Source organism: Heptranchias perlo, chromosome 2, assembly GCF_035084215.1.
Source record: "Heptranchias perlo isolate sHepPer1 chromosome 2, sHepPer1.hap1, whole genome shotgun sequence".
Classification (NCBI taxonomy): Eukaryota; Metazoa; Chordata; class Chondrichthyes; order Hexanchiformes; family Hexanchidae; genus Heptranchias; species Heptranchias perlo.
Window position 1 is genome coordinate 146,313,496 of NC_090326.1, and position 16,204 is coordinate 146,329,699.

General features: G+C 43.9%; 1 protein-coding gene and 1 long non-coding RNA gene across 2 annotated transcripts in view; one reads left to right on the top strand and one right to left on the bottom strand.

Moving 5' to 3' along the window:
- Positions 1 to 12,997, top strand: part of vipr2 (vasoactive intestinal peptide receptor 2) — a 179,102-nt gene extending 166,105 nt beyond the window's left edge. Inside the window, exon 13 of the mRNA XM_068007939.1 lies at positions 4,833 to 12,997. Coding sequence (XP_067864040.1) covers positions 4,833 to 4,991 — 159 coding nt within the window. The 3' untranslated portion in view covers positions 4,992 to 12,997. The remainder of the gene's footprint in view (positions 1 to 4,832) is intronic.
- LOC137344790 (uncharacterized) overlaps positions 1 to 16,204 on the bottom strand; it is a 69,149-nt gene that overhangs the window by 11,412 nt on the left and 41,533 nt on the right. The gene's annotated exons all lie outside the window — the stretch shown is intronic.

The window sequence follows — 16,204 nt, forward strand, 5'->3', positions numbered from 1 at the left end:
AAATGGGAATCATGTGCTGCCTGATTTCCCCACAAGCACCAATCTGCCCCGGGAGTGCTAAAATCACCCCAATAGGTTGCTCCTACATTTATAAGGCACACTCCCCAAATTTGATCTCTCCCCTCAGGAAAGTTATTACTATTAATAATAATAACTTGCATGTGGGTGGCACCCCTAATGTCAACTGATTTCTTTTTTGTTTTAAAAATGTACAACCTAGTACAAGCTAGGACAGTATTTGCTTAGGATTTAGCCGATGTTCCTCAGTCAAGTTAAGCTGCTCATTTGTGGTTAGGATCAGAAAAAGGTTATTAGATACAATAAGTTCATCCTTTTTTTGTAGGCGACCTGCATCTAGATTCCATCTTAATCATATCCCTCAGTTTCTTCTCCCATCAGAGGTCTATCTAATTGTTTCTTGTAAGGAGTCGCACAACACCAGGTTATAGTCCAACAGCTTTATTTGAAATCACAAGCTTTCGGAGCTTTGCTCCTTCGTCACTCACCTGACGAAGGAGCAAAGCTCCGAAAGCTTGTGATTTCAAATAAAGCTGTTGGACTATAACCTGGTGTTGTACGACTCCTTACATTTGTCCACCCCAGTCCATCACCGGCATCTCCACATCATAATTGTTTCTTGAACTTATTTATTTTGTCTGCTTCAATGGCCTTCCCTGGTAACTTGATTACAAGTCTTGATTTTTAAAGTAATATCGTTTTCCAATTGATGATAAAAATAGAAAACACTCAGCCAGTCAGTCAACATCAGGAACCTGACTGTATCCATGCGACAGAATGAGTGAGTCACCTGGCCTCAAGGAAGATCAATGCATGAGCAAAGGTCCCATCCAAATAACAACAGCTTGCAACTTAAGTAGCACTTTTAACATAGCAAAATGCCCAAGGCACTTTGCAAGTAGATGGCCGGATACTGAGCAGGAGTTTAAGAAGGAGGTTGGAGAGAACACTGAAGGAATAGTTGAAGAGGTAGGTTTTGAGGAGGCTTTTGAAAGTGATGAGAGATATCATAGAATCATACAGCACAGAAGGAGGCCTTTCGGCCCATCATGCCTGTGCCAGCTCTTTGAAAGAGCTTTCCAATTAGTACCACTTCCCTACTCTTTCCCGTAGCCCTGCAAATTTTTCCTTTTTAAGTATAGATACTGATGGCTGGCTCCATTCCCTGAACAACATGAGCAGCCCATTTGGGTTTTTACAACAATCCAGCAGCTTTCATAGTCACTTTTCCCGCTGGATTGGAGATTACAACCTCTGGGTTGCTAGTCCAGTATCATAACTAATGGTGGGGATATCAGCCTCCTCCCGATATCCCCACCACCACAGGAGCCAGTCTTCAGCCAATTCGATTCACTCAACGTGATATCAAGAAATTGCTGAGTTCACTGGATACAGCAAAGGCTATGGGCCCCAAATACATCCCGGCTGTAATGCTGAAGACTTCTGCTCCAGAACTAGCCACGCCTCTAGCCAAGCTGTTCCAGTACAGCTACAACACTGACATCTACCCGACAATGTGGAAAATTGCCCAGGTATGTCCTGTCCACAAAAAGCAGGACAAATCCAATCCGGCCAATTACCGCCCCATCAGCCTACTCTCACTCATCAGCAAAGTGATGGAAGATGCCGTCGACAGTGCTATCAAGCGGCACTTACTCACCAAAAACCTGCTCACTGATGCTCAGTTTGAGTTCCTCCAGGACCGCTCGGCTCCAGACCTCATTACAGCCTTGGTCCAAACATGGACAAAAGAGCTGAATTCCAGAGGTGAGGTGAGAGTGACTGCCCTTGACATCAAGACAGCATTTGACCAAGTGTGGCACCAAGGAGCCCTGGTAAAATTGAAGTCAATGGGAATCAGGGGGAAAACTCTCCAGTGGCTGAAGTCATACCTAGCAAAAAGGAAGATGGTAGTGGTTGTTGGAGGCCAATCATCTCAGCCCCAGGACATTGCTGCAGGAGTTCCTCAGGGCAGTGTCCTCGGTCCAACCATCTTCAGCTGCTTCATCAATGACCTTCCCTCCATCATAAGGTCAGAAATGGGGATGCTCGCTGATGATTGCACAGTGTTCAGTTCCATTCGCAACCCCTCAGATAATGAAGCAGTCCGTGCCCACATGCAGCAAGACGTGGACAACATCCAGGCTTGGGCTCATAAGTGGCAAGTAACATTCGCGCCAGACAAGTGCCAGGCAATGACCATCTCCAACAAGAGAGAGTCTAACCACCTGCCAATGACATTCAATGGCATTACCATCGTCGAATCCCCCACCATCAACATCCTCGGGGTCACCATTGACCAGAAACTTAACTGGACCAGCCATATAAATACTGTGGCTACAAGAGCAGGTCAGAGGCTGGGTATTCTGCGACGAGTGACTAACTTCCTGACTCCCCAAAGCCTTTCCACCAACTACAAAGCACAAGTCAGGAGTTTGATGGAATACTCTCCACTTGCCTGGATGAGTGCAGCTCCAACAACACTCAAGAAGCTCGACACGTTCCAGGACAAAGCAGTCCGCTTGATTGGCACCCCATCCACCATCCTGAACATTCATTCCCTTCATCACCGGCGCACCGTGGCTGCAGTGTGTACCATCCACAGGATTCACTGCAGCAACTCGCCAAGGCTTCTTCGACAGCACCTCCCAAACCCGCAACCTCTACCACCTAGAAGGACAAGAGCAGCAGGCACATGGGAACAACACCACCTGCACGTTCCCCTCCAAGTCACACACTATCCCGACTTGGAAATATATCGCTGTTCCTTCATCGTCGCTGGGTCAAAATCCTGAAACACCCTTCCTAACAGCACTGTGGGAGAACCTTCACCACACGGATGCGGCTCACCACCACCTTCTCAAGGGCAATTAGGGATGGGCAATAAATGCCGGCCTCGCCAGCGACACCCACATCCCATGAACGAATAAAAAAAAACAGAGGACACAGATTTAAGGTGATCGGCAAAAGAGCCAGAGGCCATATGAGGAAATACTTTTTCACGCAACGAATTGTGATCTGGAATGCACTGCCTGGGAGCACTGGTGGAAGCAGATTCAAAAGGGAATTGGATAAATATTTGAAGGGAAGAAATTTACAGGGCTATGGGGAAAGAGCAGCGGGATGGGACAAAATGGATAGCTCTTCCAAAGAGTCGGCATAGGCACAATGGGCCGAATGGCCTCCTGCGCTGTACCTATTTTGATACTATGACTGTTGTGCCATCGATGTTGGAGCAGAGGGAGGAAGGAATGCAGAAAAGAACAGAGAGTATGTGCTTGAACATGGAGCTGGAGAAGGTTGTAAATCTGGGTATGGCAAGGAATTTATAGAAAAGGACAAGGATTTTAAAATCACTGCACTGGGGGATGGGGAGCTACTGGAGGTCAAGGAGGTCAAGGATGATCTAGACTTAGGGCAGGATGGGGTGGGATCAGCGGCGTTCTGGATGATTTGGAGGTTTGTGGATGGAGCTTATGCGGCCAGCAAGGAGAGCATCAGAGAATTTAAACCAGGAAGGATGGATGAAGGTTTCAGCAATGGTGAGGCTGAGGTAGGGATGAAGGCAGAAAATATTGTGGAGGCGGAAAAGCTGACTTGATCTGCATTCTCTGTTTTTATTTCAGATTTCCAACCTCTGCAATTTTTCTTTGTATCTCCTTTATAATTGGCAACCTGATTTCATTAACAACAGACAATGAGAATCGGGCCCTTGTTATATTTGCCATTGCTGATTTTTTTTTAAATTACTCAATGGGTAGTATCCACTATGGTGCTAGACTGTGAGTTCCCTACAGACTTTGGAGCAAGGCTGTTTCTCCAGAATGTAAATCATCTCATATTTCTCGATGCCAGTTAAGGGAAGGTGACAGGTGATCAAACAAAAGATGGTTTTTAAGCAGAGTCTTAAAGGATTAGAAAGAGGCAGGGAGGCAAAAAGATTTAGGAAAGGAATTCCAGAGCTTAGGGCTTAGGCAGGGAGCAGTTAAGGTGAATAGCATAGATGCATTTAAGGGGAAGCTACATGAGGGAGAAAGGAATAGAAGGATATGCTGACAGGGTGAGATGAAGAGGGGTGGGAGGAGGCTCATGTGGAGCATAAACACTGGCATTGGCCAGTTGGGCCGAATGGCCTGTTTCTGTCCTGTACATTCTATATAATATCATTTTACAGACTTTACTCATCCCTGTCCAGCCAAAGGCTTTTTCAGAACGTAAGCTCTCATGAATGATGAGATGACGTCAATCACTCAGGCAGATGAATGAATGACTGCTGCTCCAGAACTAGCTGATAGTTCAGTGCAGGCAGTCAGGCTGTTCACTGCTGTAGCTACAGCTTGACTCAGCAGTGAAATTGATATTTTCCTGCTCTGAAATGAGCTGATAAACAGGACATTTTAACACATGCAATCAGACCAAATTGCATCTTTGTGAATACAGCTGCTCTTTAGCAGAGTCACTTGGGGAGAAGTCTTGAAACTTGCTGCTCTAGCAGCTGCGTTTTTCCTGGAATTAACATTCGCTAAACTGATGAAGCATTGCTAAAGCTGAAGGAAATGTTGTGAGAATAATTATTATTTAAACAGCGCATCTGTCTGGGATTGTGAGAGTGTGTCTATGTGTGTGGATCTGTGTGTGTGTTTGGAGAACTGTCAACATCAGGGAAATGTTAGGAGTAAGACTGATGATGATAAAGAGTGATAGAATACAAATGTATTTACCTATAAAGGGCTATGCTTATTTTTAGGACTAAGATACATGAAAATAGGTTGATCGTATTATAAGAATTGACATGCTTCATTCTTAAAATATAGGTTCAGGCTGAACTGAAAAAGAAATGGCGGAGCTTGGTTTCGAGTTGTCACCTAAATTTTGATTACAATATGCACAGAACATCGATTTCAGGGAACGGTTCTGCTCGCAGAAATACCCGAGCTCAGTCCTTCCTGCAGACAGAAACCTCTCTGGTATAAATGTGGTCTCGAAGCTGTGCTGAATCCTGAAGCCTTGTATGTGCCATGTGTTCGGGGGAATTAAGCGACCTACCTGTGTGATGTGATGATAACGTAGGAGAAACTGATGGGAACATCTGGCACAGATGTTTACTTTCAAGCTCTAGAACTTTCAAAACTTGCATTTTGAGATGTGCACATTTAAAACTTCAAGACCTCTTTGACTGGAATGCCTTTTAAGGATTTCTTGAAAATAGATTATATACGTAGTACTGTGCATGTAATAATTGACTGCTTGAACATTCATTTACCAAGCCTTGTGACATCCAAGGCCTTTTGCACATTGAAAATGGTCCGCATTTCATACTTCCCATTGACATATGCACAAAATCTGAAATGTATTCAACTCTTTGCAACACGAGCAAGGCACATCACCATTTCCTAGGATGCTATCAGTCCCTGACACCTGAGATCCCAGAGGATGGATGGGCACTCTTTAGTTTGAATGGGACTTGCATTGAACCCCATCAACTGGATTCATTGGAATTCTGCCATGTCACAACTTGGGCTGCTTCGTCGCAAGATTGAAATACGTGAGGTTTCTGTTTTATTTTTCAAACATTCCACGATTTCACATTGGATAAAGTTGTGTTCTAATGGTTTTAGTAAGTTGTCGCTTCTGTTGGTGGTTTCATCCCCAAAGTACATTTTGAGGAATTACCATGGGGCTGCGTTTTGAATAAATGTGCGGCAGCGTGAGAAACTAGTACTGGCGATCAGTGGGATTTTAGTGCTTGGCAAGAAATGATAGCCTGGAAATTATGGTTGCCGATATTAGTGTCTGAAAGCTTGATGGGTTAGGATGACATTCCTCTCTGCTATTTTAACATAGCATTAACCTGTTTACTTTCAATGGGTCAACGCCCCACTAAGACCGCAAGCAGTGATTTCTAGGCTTACAGCTCCATTCAAATAATATCAACGGATGCCGTCTAAGATATAACAGATGCATATAAAATCCGTCCCACCATCGAAAAATATGAAGCATTTTTTACTCAACTTAGAATGATCCAATTGATAAAAGTACCATCTATGCATTTCCATCCCATTATATATATTAACTAATGTTTAAATTAAATAAATATGTTGACAAACATCAACTATTGTTGAGTTGGAACCTAATGACACAAATTGCCCAACAGCCAGTCTGTGAAGCAAAGGGTTAACACTGACTACGATCTATTCATCTTCTTTAAAGTCACTTAATTCAAAATAGCTGATAATTCCATTTTTTAGCACTTTGCATTTTTACTTACATTGCTTATGTCAAATGATTGGATAGTTTGAATTTTTTTTATAGCAAATTTCCAGGAGTAGTCGGTATTCCAATAAAATTGTCAGCATTTAGTCCAGAGAAAGAGTCAATGGGCCAGAAATCACGCTGAGCGCCAAGGCAACATTCACCTCAGCTCCTGCAAATTAAATTAACAAAAATACTTACTGCGGGCTCCGCGGCGTGAAACTGTTTGAATTTGAACTTTTAAAAAAAAATGTGCGCCATCAACCCGGCCACTGAGCAGCGTGAGTTGCTGCGCGGCTGGAAAAGTGTCTGAGAGGAGACGACACGTCCACATAATCTGTCAGGAAGAGAAGTCCCTCCCACAGATTCAGGCTGCATCGCTCAAGCAGACAAGCGGACTTCATTCATTTAAAGTTATATTCTGTATGTCATTGTAAGTAAAAAATTTCAATTTTTTTTAATAAAACGCCAAAGAAATAATGAGACAGAAGGGAAAAAGTAAAAAAAATAATTAATTTTTTAATTTAAAAAAAAACTTTTAATGGCCAAAAACTATTAAAATAAATAATATGAGACTCCACATTTCTAAAAGTTAATTTTTAGTTTTTTGGGGTCATTAAAGACTGTTAAAACTTATTTTAGACCTGGTATTTTTAAGCGTATCTGTTTGGTGGTGTAATTAGTTACTTTCCAGCTGGGCAGATAAGCAAGTTGGCGCTATTTCAATGATTTCTCTGATTGCAGCGTGCGATGGCCCTTTAATTCAAAGCTGTCATATCACCAACGAACCACTAGGAACAAGTTCCGGATTTCCGCGTTTCACTGCACATGTGCGAACGTGGGAACTTGCTCCTTCAATTTACCGCTAAAAATGGAGAGCCCTGTTGAGCGGGTGCGATTTCTGGCCCAATGTGATGATATCAGCATTTGGAAGCCTCAAATCAGGTCTGATGTTTCGATAAATACCTGTAAGGTACAAGCAGCAACAATGGCCTCGATATTAGCCCTCCCCATGGTGGGTGGGAGAGGGGGTTTAAAGAATTAAATACGGGGAACACGTCCCCAACACGCCGCGCCCACTGGCTTTTTTACGGCGGCGGATATTGGGGCGTCCGTGGAGAAGCCGGCCACTTAATTAACATATTTAAATCGGGCTCTCACAGTGCAATTAGGAGCCCAATTTAAAATTGACTGTCGCTGTGTGGGTTTCCCAAGGGAGGCGGGAGCTGCCAGCTCCACAGGGTAAGTGCCTTTTCCAGCACTCCTTGTGGACCAGGAGGAGCAGGAGTGCTCCCTCTGGCTAGTCAAGGAAGCCTTCTGCCTCCCCCAGCCCCAATTACCAACCTCCTCCCAAGTTCCCCCCCCCTCACCCCCACCCCTCACCCCCACCCCTACCAATCACAGTTAGTTCCTTTTGGTGTTCTTGCTGCGCCAGAGAAACATTTTACAGTGTAGTCATATTATGAAGAATAATCAAGTGAAGTTCTCCCTCTCTCCCAGTAACAGGGCCCACAATTGCACTTTACCAACGTCCTGGTGAAGATCCTGCATTGAATGTTACTCATTAACAGGCAAATAAAGTGAAACAATTCTGATCACAAATAATAGCTCAAAGGCTCACCATATGGTAAATATTTCACTCAGGATGACAAGTAATAATATTTTATGTACTTTTACACACTCTTCATACACCTAACCGGATAGTTCTAATTATTCATTCCGCATCATGAAGAAGTGATTTTAGCCTCCCAGCAACGTGTGGTATAACTGAAACCAAATCAGATTCAGTTTGGGAGTAATCTTGCACAATTTGGGCTTCATGTTAGTTTGGTATCACAGTAATTAGGGCAAAGCAAACGTTTGAATGTTTTCAAAAATAAAAACCCAGCCACCAAAGCATTGAAGCCCAACTTCTACACCATTGAAATACAACCTGTACGCCATTGAAATACAAGCTGTACACCATTGAAATACAAGCTGTACACCATTGAAATACAGCCTGTACACCATTGAAATACAATCTCTACACCATTGAAATACAGCCTGTACACCATTGAAATACAAGCTGTACACCATTGGAATACAGCCTGTACACCATTGAAATACAATCTCTACACCACTGAAATACAACCTGTACACCATTGAAATACAACCTGTACGCCATTGAAATACAGCCTGTACACCATTGAAATACAGCCTGTACGCCATTGAAATACAATCTCTACACCACTGAAATACAGCCTGTACGCCATTGAAATACAACCTGTACACCATTGAAATACAGCCTGTACGCCATTGAAATACAATCTCTACACCATTGAAATACAGCCTGTACGCCATTGAAATACAATCTCTACACCACTGAAATACAACCTGTACGCCATTGAAATACAGCCTGTACGCCATTGAAATACAATCTCTACACCACTGAAATACAGCCTGTACACCATTGAAACACAATCTCTACACCATTGAAATACAGCCTGTATGCCATTGAAATACAGCCTGTACACCATTGAAATACAGCCTGTACGCCATTGAAATACAGCCTGTACACCATTGAAATACAGCCTGTACACCATTGAAATACAACCTCTACACTTTGAAACCCAACTTCTGCACCATTAAAACCCAACCTCTACGCCATTGAAACTCAGCCTCTATACCATTGAAATCCAACCACCTCATTGAAATCCAACCTTCACATCACTAAAACCATGGCATTGAAAACAAGTCTTCAGTCCATGACACTGAAGCCCAGTTTCCAGATTTATCTATTTCTCTCTCTGCTACCACATCATAATTCCACTGGAGCTCAGGAGCCTGTATTCCCATACAAGGTTCAGTACAGTTCTGAGGGAATGCTACATTGTTAAAGTTGCCACCCTACAAATGTCATCTTTAAACCAAGGCCCCATCTGCCTGTTCCAGTGGTTCCTTTGACTCTGGCCTTCTATGCAACCCACTGTACCTTCACCCACCATTGCTGGCATGGCAATCAGCAACCTCGGTCCTAATTTTCAGAACTCCCTCCCTAAACCTCAGCACCTCTCTCTCCAACTTTAAAAACCCTTCTTAAGACTCAGGTCTTTGACCAAGCTTTTAGTGACCTTTGTTAATCTCTTCCTCTTGGCTCAACATCTATTTTCCTTATATCTAGCTGTGAAGCGCTGTGGGACATTTCTTTACATTAAAGGTGCTATATAAATGCAAATTGTTGTAACAACACTGACTACACTTCAAAAGTACTTAACTGGCTGTAAAGTGCTTTGGGACATCCTGAGGATGTGAAAGGCATTATATAAATACAAGTTCTTTTTTCTTGTTTGGGTGGATATTAAAGATCCTATGGCACTTTTCAAAGAAGAGCAGGAAGTTCTCACAATGTCCTGGCAACATTTCCTCCACAACCAAGACAACCAGAAACAGGTTTATTGTTTAGTCATCTCATTGTTGTTGTGATATCCTGCTCTGTGCAAAAATGTCTGCTCTTTGTATATATAACAACAGTCACTGTTGTATGTGAAACGCTCTGTGACATTTCTGAATAATGTGATAAGGTGTAACATAAATACAATTATTTCTTCCAGGGGGTAGATTTTAACCCCCCCAACGGGTTTTGGGCTGGTCGGGTGTGGGGAAAATGCAAAAGGCGCTTGCAGGCCTTAGTTTGAGGCCTGGGGGATTTTAACTCCCTGGCCTCATCTGCAACCTGAAGCGGGTGGAAAGCAGCAGCTGACTGGCTGGCTGGCGGCAGCGGAAGTCCGAAGGCTGCCGGCCGGCACCAAGGGAAGGGCTCACCCGGCAAGCAGGTAAGTCGAGTGGCTGGAGTCTCGGGAGGGAAGCGGTGAGGGGGAGGCCGCGATTTACCTTGTGGGGCCTGGAGGAGAACGCCTGCTCCTCCTAGCTCCAGGAAGAAATGTTTTTAAGCTTACCTTGGATGGCACCATCGTCCTCCCGACAGCTGCTGACCAGGTTTTACCTGGCGGGAAAGCCACGGGGTTTTCCCTGCTCCAGCCTGGGTTAAAATACAATCGGCGCCCCATTGTTGTCATGGGACCCCGATTTGCATTAATTCATGAGGCACCGCCTGAATCAGGCGGGCCCCTCAACTGCCGCCAAGCGAACGGTGTTAAAATCCCAAATCGGCGGAAACGGAGTGAGAAATGGAGCCGCACCACTTTAACTGCTCACCTGCTCCGTTCCTGTTGAGCTGGGACAGTTAAATTGACCCTGCAAGTCTTTCTATTCTTTCATGTTCAAGATAGCATTCCTAATCCCTAAAACTGGTTAGGTGACCTAATTGTAAAAGTCATGTGTGGGAAGGTAATATTGGAATTAAATCTCCCATCGCTTTCAAACAGGTTATGCTGGCTAAATAACCACGAGTAGTTCAATGTACAAGCAGCAGGCTAGAAATATTACAGATGCTCGGGATAAGCCACAGCTGCACAGTCAATAACTGCACCCCCTACAACATTATAAAATTCATTATAAATACTCATAATAGTGGGGGGTTGAAAAAATGACTGTTTCACACCGTAAGTAAGTAAACTTTAGAGTGAGATAATTAAGACAAAGGAATCAATTTGTATTAATTGCAGCTACCTATAAGGAATAGGCCAATCTCACAGTCAGCAATGATTTAGTTCCTATAGTACCTGGCAATGCTTTCTAATGACAGCAAACAAATAACAGCAACAAAAATTTTAAAGCTAAAATTGTCACTAATTCAGAGCCTCAAAAGGATTTGATGAGGGTCTAAGATATGTTCTAGCGGTGACTGTTCATTAACTTTACGTGTAACTAATTGAATTCTTAGGTACGTGGATTTGGAGTCCAGACACTGTCAAGTCCCAGTTTCCAAACAAAATATGTGTCAATTCCATGCATCGCCAGAAACCAGTAGAGGGGAGAATTTTCATGCGTTCTCCCGATCTCTCATGATAGCTTCTGTGGAATATTGGCAGAAACCTTGGAGAAATAGCATAAGCGACTGCTTTTAATCCATCTATGCCCTTTCTCTGGGAGTTCTGCCAATCTTCCGCTGAAGATATAGCGACAGGTCAGGTGGACCACCACAGAAACTGCAGGTTCAGGTATCAGTGAAGTGAGATGTGGGCATCATTGAAGGATGAAAATGCAATCCATCCCTACCCTTGTATATCAATGGGAAGTTGCAAGTTTCCCCCAACCTTGAGTATTCATGAGATCATTCAGCTTTGCCCATCCTTGTGAATCTGTGTGATGATTCAGTGCAGTACAAATGAGCGTTCCTCAGCTTATGGCTGATGTTCAATAATTTAATTGTTTTTTTTAATCCAATCTGTAAAGAGAATGCCATTGATTCCAGCATAAGTTTGAGCATTACCAGTGAGTGGAAGACAGTAATAGCATGATTATCAGATCAGGATAGGATCAGGTTCAGTGGGTTTGGTTAAATTGGGACTAAATTGTACAGTTACCACTGTCCCTTTATCCAGCTACTACTGCACTATATGGTCTATGTACCAAACCATCACTGTGTCAAACTGTCTCTATGCCAAACTCCTATTGTGTGAAACTACCACTGTACTAAACCATCAATGTACCATACTGCATTGTACCAAATTGTCTTTTTATCAAACCATCACTGTACCAAACTGCCTCTGTATCAAGCTGTCTTTGTGCCAAACTGCTTCTGTACCAAATCACCACTGTACCAAATTCCCAATGTACCAACCTGCCACTGCACTGATACGTCATTGTACTAAACCGTGTCTATACCAAACTGTCTCTGTATCCAAACTGCTACTGTACCAAAATGTCATTTTACCAAACTACCACAGTATCAACCATCATTGTACCAAACAATGCTTGTGCCAAACCACCACTGTATCAAAATGCCATCTTACCAATTGCCTCTCTGCCAAACTATCACTGTACTATCATACCAAGTCACCACTGTTCCAAATTGTCAATGCTTTGTGGCTTTTTTTCTGAAACACAATTACCATACATGCCCTACGTAAGCACTAAACAGTGACCTATGAAGTTCTTTCCTTTGTGTAATTGAATGTTTTCCTCATATATGAACAAGGTGTTATTTGAAATGGCTCTCCTGGCCATTCCATTCCAAGGATATGCCAGGAAGGGAATGGAATTTGAAATGATGGTACTGTTTTAATTAGATGTTCATGAATTCCTTGAAACATTACCAGTCAGCCCATCTACTCCTAAAAAGGAGACTACAGCACATGAAAAGGCTGTTTCCTGGAAGACTGTTTTTTTTTAGTTTACTTGTGTGAAAGGAGCCTTTTATTGAACTGAATTGTGGAACATGTATAGAACTCATGAAAGCTGAATCAAAAAATGGCTCAGATAAAATTCCTTGTAAATAAGGAGTTTTGATCAAAGTAAAATAATTTGATGCTGGAACTTCCTTTTTACTGAGGCAGGAAAAGGATGATTGACAAAGGAACCTGTGTGGCATTTGTTTATTGTCCAGCGATTGCTAACCTCTGTGATCTTGGTTGCCAAGCTGATACAAAACTAGAAACTAAATAAATGAATGGTCTTACTCCAACGTTCTTCGAACAAAATGGAACGCAGGTGTAACATGGGCAGTAAATTTCAATGTATTGTATCCATAGCTTTTATTAGACTGTCACCTGATGTAAATTATTATTTAAGAAATGTACAGACAATGGTGTAAAGAGTTTAGTTTATAAATGGAAACTGCATTTTATTTTGCTGTGTTGACCATTTATTTTTCCAAGCTGCGTTTTATTATCTTCACATGTGCAGCTTTTGGATTGTTTGTCAAGTCAATGGCGACCTCGGTGTTCTTAATAAATAATAAAAGTGCTGGGATCAACATCTCCTCCGTTTGATGGCTATAAGCGTCCTTACTTGAAATGAGGTTGGAAAGTCTCAACCCAGTTTCTAGTGGGCACGAGCCCACAGCACAAACCTGCTCCAGATTTGGCACTAATCTGCGCTTATTTGGCCATTTCCTGAGAGCAGAGGGCGGCAGGAACTTCACACACAGCTGTGAGGTTGTGGAGTTCACTTCCATGGGGAGAGGTTGAAGTGGAAACTGGAGTGGTGGATGAAGATGTAGGGGAGGGGGGGGGAGAGGATGGAGATGGGGGGGGGGAAGAGGATGGAGATGTGGGGGGGGGGGGAAGAGGATGGAGATGTGGGGGGGGGAAGAGGATGGAGATGTAGTGGAAGGGGGGGGGTAAGATGGGTATAGAGGGATATGAGCCAAGTGCAGGCAATTGGGACTAGCTTAGTGGTATAAACTTGGCGACATGGACATGTTGGGCCGAAGGGCCTGTTTCCATGTTGTAAACTTCTATGATTCTATATTTTGTTACCATGTGCTTCTTGTTTTAGTACTCTTTATGAATAGAAATGGAAACATAAATCGAAACATAAGATCATAAGAATTATTCGCAACAGGAAATGATAATTAAGCCCAAAAGCATCTATCCTTTTTTTAGGAAGAGGAGTGGGCCATTCAGCCCTTCAACCTGTTTCGCCATTCAATTAGATCATGGCTGATCTGTACCTCAACTTCTGCTTTTGTTCCATATCCCTTGATACCCTTTGCTAACAAAACTCTATCGATTTTAATCAATTGACCCAGCATCCACAGCCTTTTGGGGGAGAGAGTTCCAAATTTCCACTACCCTATCGGAAATTCGGGCACACCCTTCACATGATTTTCTGATCACTTAAATTTATGGCCATGCATTCTGTTCATACTGTTTCTGATGTGCACTCTGGCGGGTGAGGCTCCCCACCAGCAACACCAAGTCAGAAAATTACACCTCAGAGCGCATCCCTAGTAGTTTAGAAGTTCTTCTGGGGGTGAGTCTTGGGGATTCCCAATTCCCAATTGGGGAATCAGAACTTCTAGGCCAAAATATTATGGAATGATATTCACCATTCAATCCTATCCCTTCCCAGACCTTGTACAATCTACCCTATTATGGACTTCCCTCCAGTGTCAGCTTGGCTCAGTTAGTATCTTTGACGTCTGCTTGAAAAGACAAACGGAGCCTCGTTTAACATCACAATGCAGCACCTCCTCGGCACTGCAGTGTCAGCTTGGATTATGTGCTCGTGTCCTAGAGTGGGCTTTCACCCCACAGTGTTCTGAGGCAGAGGTGAAAGTGCTGACCATTAGCACAGGATACCCACCATGCTCAGTTGGTAGCATTCTCACCTCTGGGAAAAAAGGTTGTGGGTTTGTCCCACGACAGACAAACACATAATCCAAGCTGCTTTATTCAGCCTCAGAAATATGTCCCTTGGGCAACAGCACTTGCATTTATATAGCACCTTTAACGTAGTGAAGTGACCCAAGGCACTTCACAGGAGCATTTTCCATCAAAATTTGACACCAAGCCACATAAGGAGATATTAGAACAGGTGACCAAAAGCATGGTCAAAGAGGTAGGTTTTAGGAGCATCTTAAAGAAGGAAAGAGAGCTAGAGAGACTTAGGAAGGGAATTCCAGAGATTAGGGTCCAGCTGAAGCAGGGGCAGAGACGCACGATATTATGGAGGTGGAAGTAGGCGGTCTTGGTGGGCGGAAGCTCATCTCAGGGTCAAATCGGACACCAAAGTTGCAAACGGTCTGGTTCAGCCTCAGACAGTGGCCAGGAGAGGATGAAGTCGGTGGCTAGGGAACGAAGTTTGTGGCGGGGACCAAAGACAATGGCTTCAGTCTTCCCATTATTTAGTTGGAGAAGGTTTTTGCTCATCTAGTACTGAATGTCAGACAAGCAGTGTGACAAATCAGAGATAATGGAGGAGTCGAGCGAGGTGATGGTGAGGTAGAGCTAGTGGTTGTCAGTGTACGTGTGGAACCTGACGTGTTTTCGAATGATATCGCCGAGGGGCAGCATGAGAAATAGGAGGGGGCCAAGGTTAGATCCTTGGGGGACTCCAGAGGTAACGATGCGGGAGCGGGAAGAGAAGCCATTGCAGGTGATTCTCTGGCTACGACTGGATAGATAGGAATGGAACCAGGTGAGCACAGTCTCACGCAGCTGGACGACGGAGGCGAGGCATTGGAGGAGGATGGTGTGGTCAACCGTGTCAAAGGTCAAGAAGGGTGAGGAGTGATAGTTTACCATGGTCACAGTCACTTAGGGTGTCATTTGTGACTTTGTTAAGAGCTGTTTCAGTACTGTGGCAGGGGCGGAAACCTGATTGGAGGGATTCAAACATGGAGTTGTGGGATAGATGGGCACGGATTTGGAAGGTGACAACACATTCAAGGACTTTGGAGAGGAAAGGGAGGTTGGAGATGGGGGCAGTAGTTTGCAGGGACAGAGGGATCAAGGGTCGGTTTTCTGAGGAGGGGAGTGATGATGGCAGATTTGAAGGGGAGGGGGATAGTACCTGAGGAGAGGGAACCATTAACAATATCAGCTAACATGGGGGCCGGGAAGGGAAGTTGGGTGGTCAGCGGTTTGGTGGAAATAGGGTCGAGGGAACAACATGTGGGCCTCATGGACAAGATATGCTCAGAGAGGGCATGAGGGGAGATAGGAGAGAAAGTAGAGAAAGATGCAAGTTCAGCGCTAGGGCAGGGGGGATCCATAGGGGAAGTTTGGCTTGGTGGGCTAGGGGAAGAGAGGGAAGCAGCAGAGGCAGCTGAATGGATGGTCTCAATTTTAGTGACAAAGAAGTCCATGAACTCCTCACACTTGCTGTTGGAGGTGAGGGTGAAGGAGGCAGGGGAGAGGGGTTTAAGAAGATGGTTTGTAGTGGAGAAGAGATGCCGGGGGTTATCTTTGCATTCCAGGATGATCCTGGAATATTAAGCAGTTTTGGCAGAGGAGAGCAGACCCGATAGTGCTTTATGGTAGTTCGTCTGGCGATGAATGGCTAAACCAGTCGTGTGAATGAACATTCAAGTCTGCGTTCCTTGGAC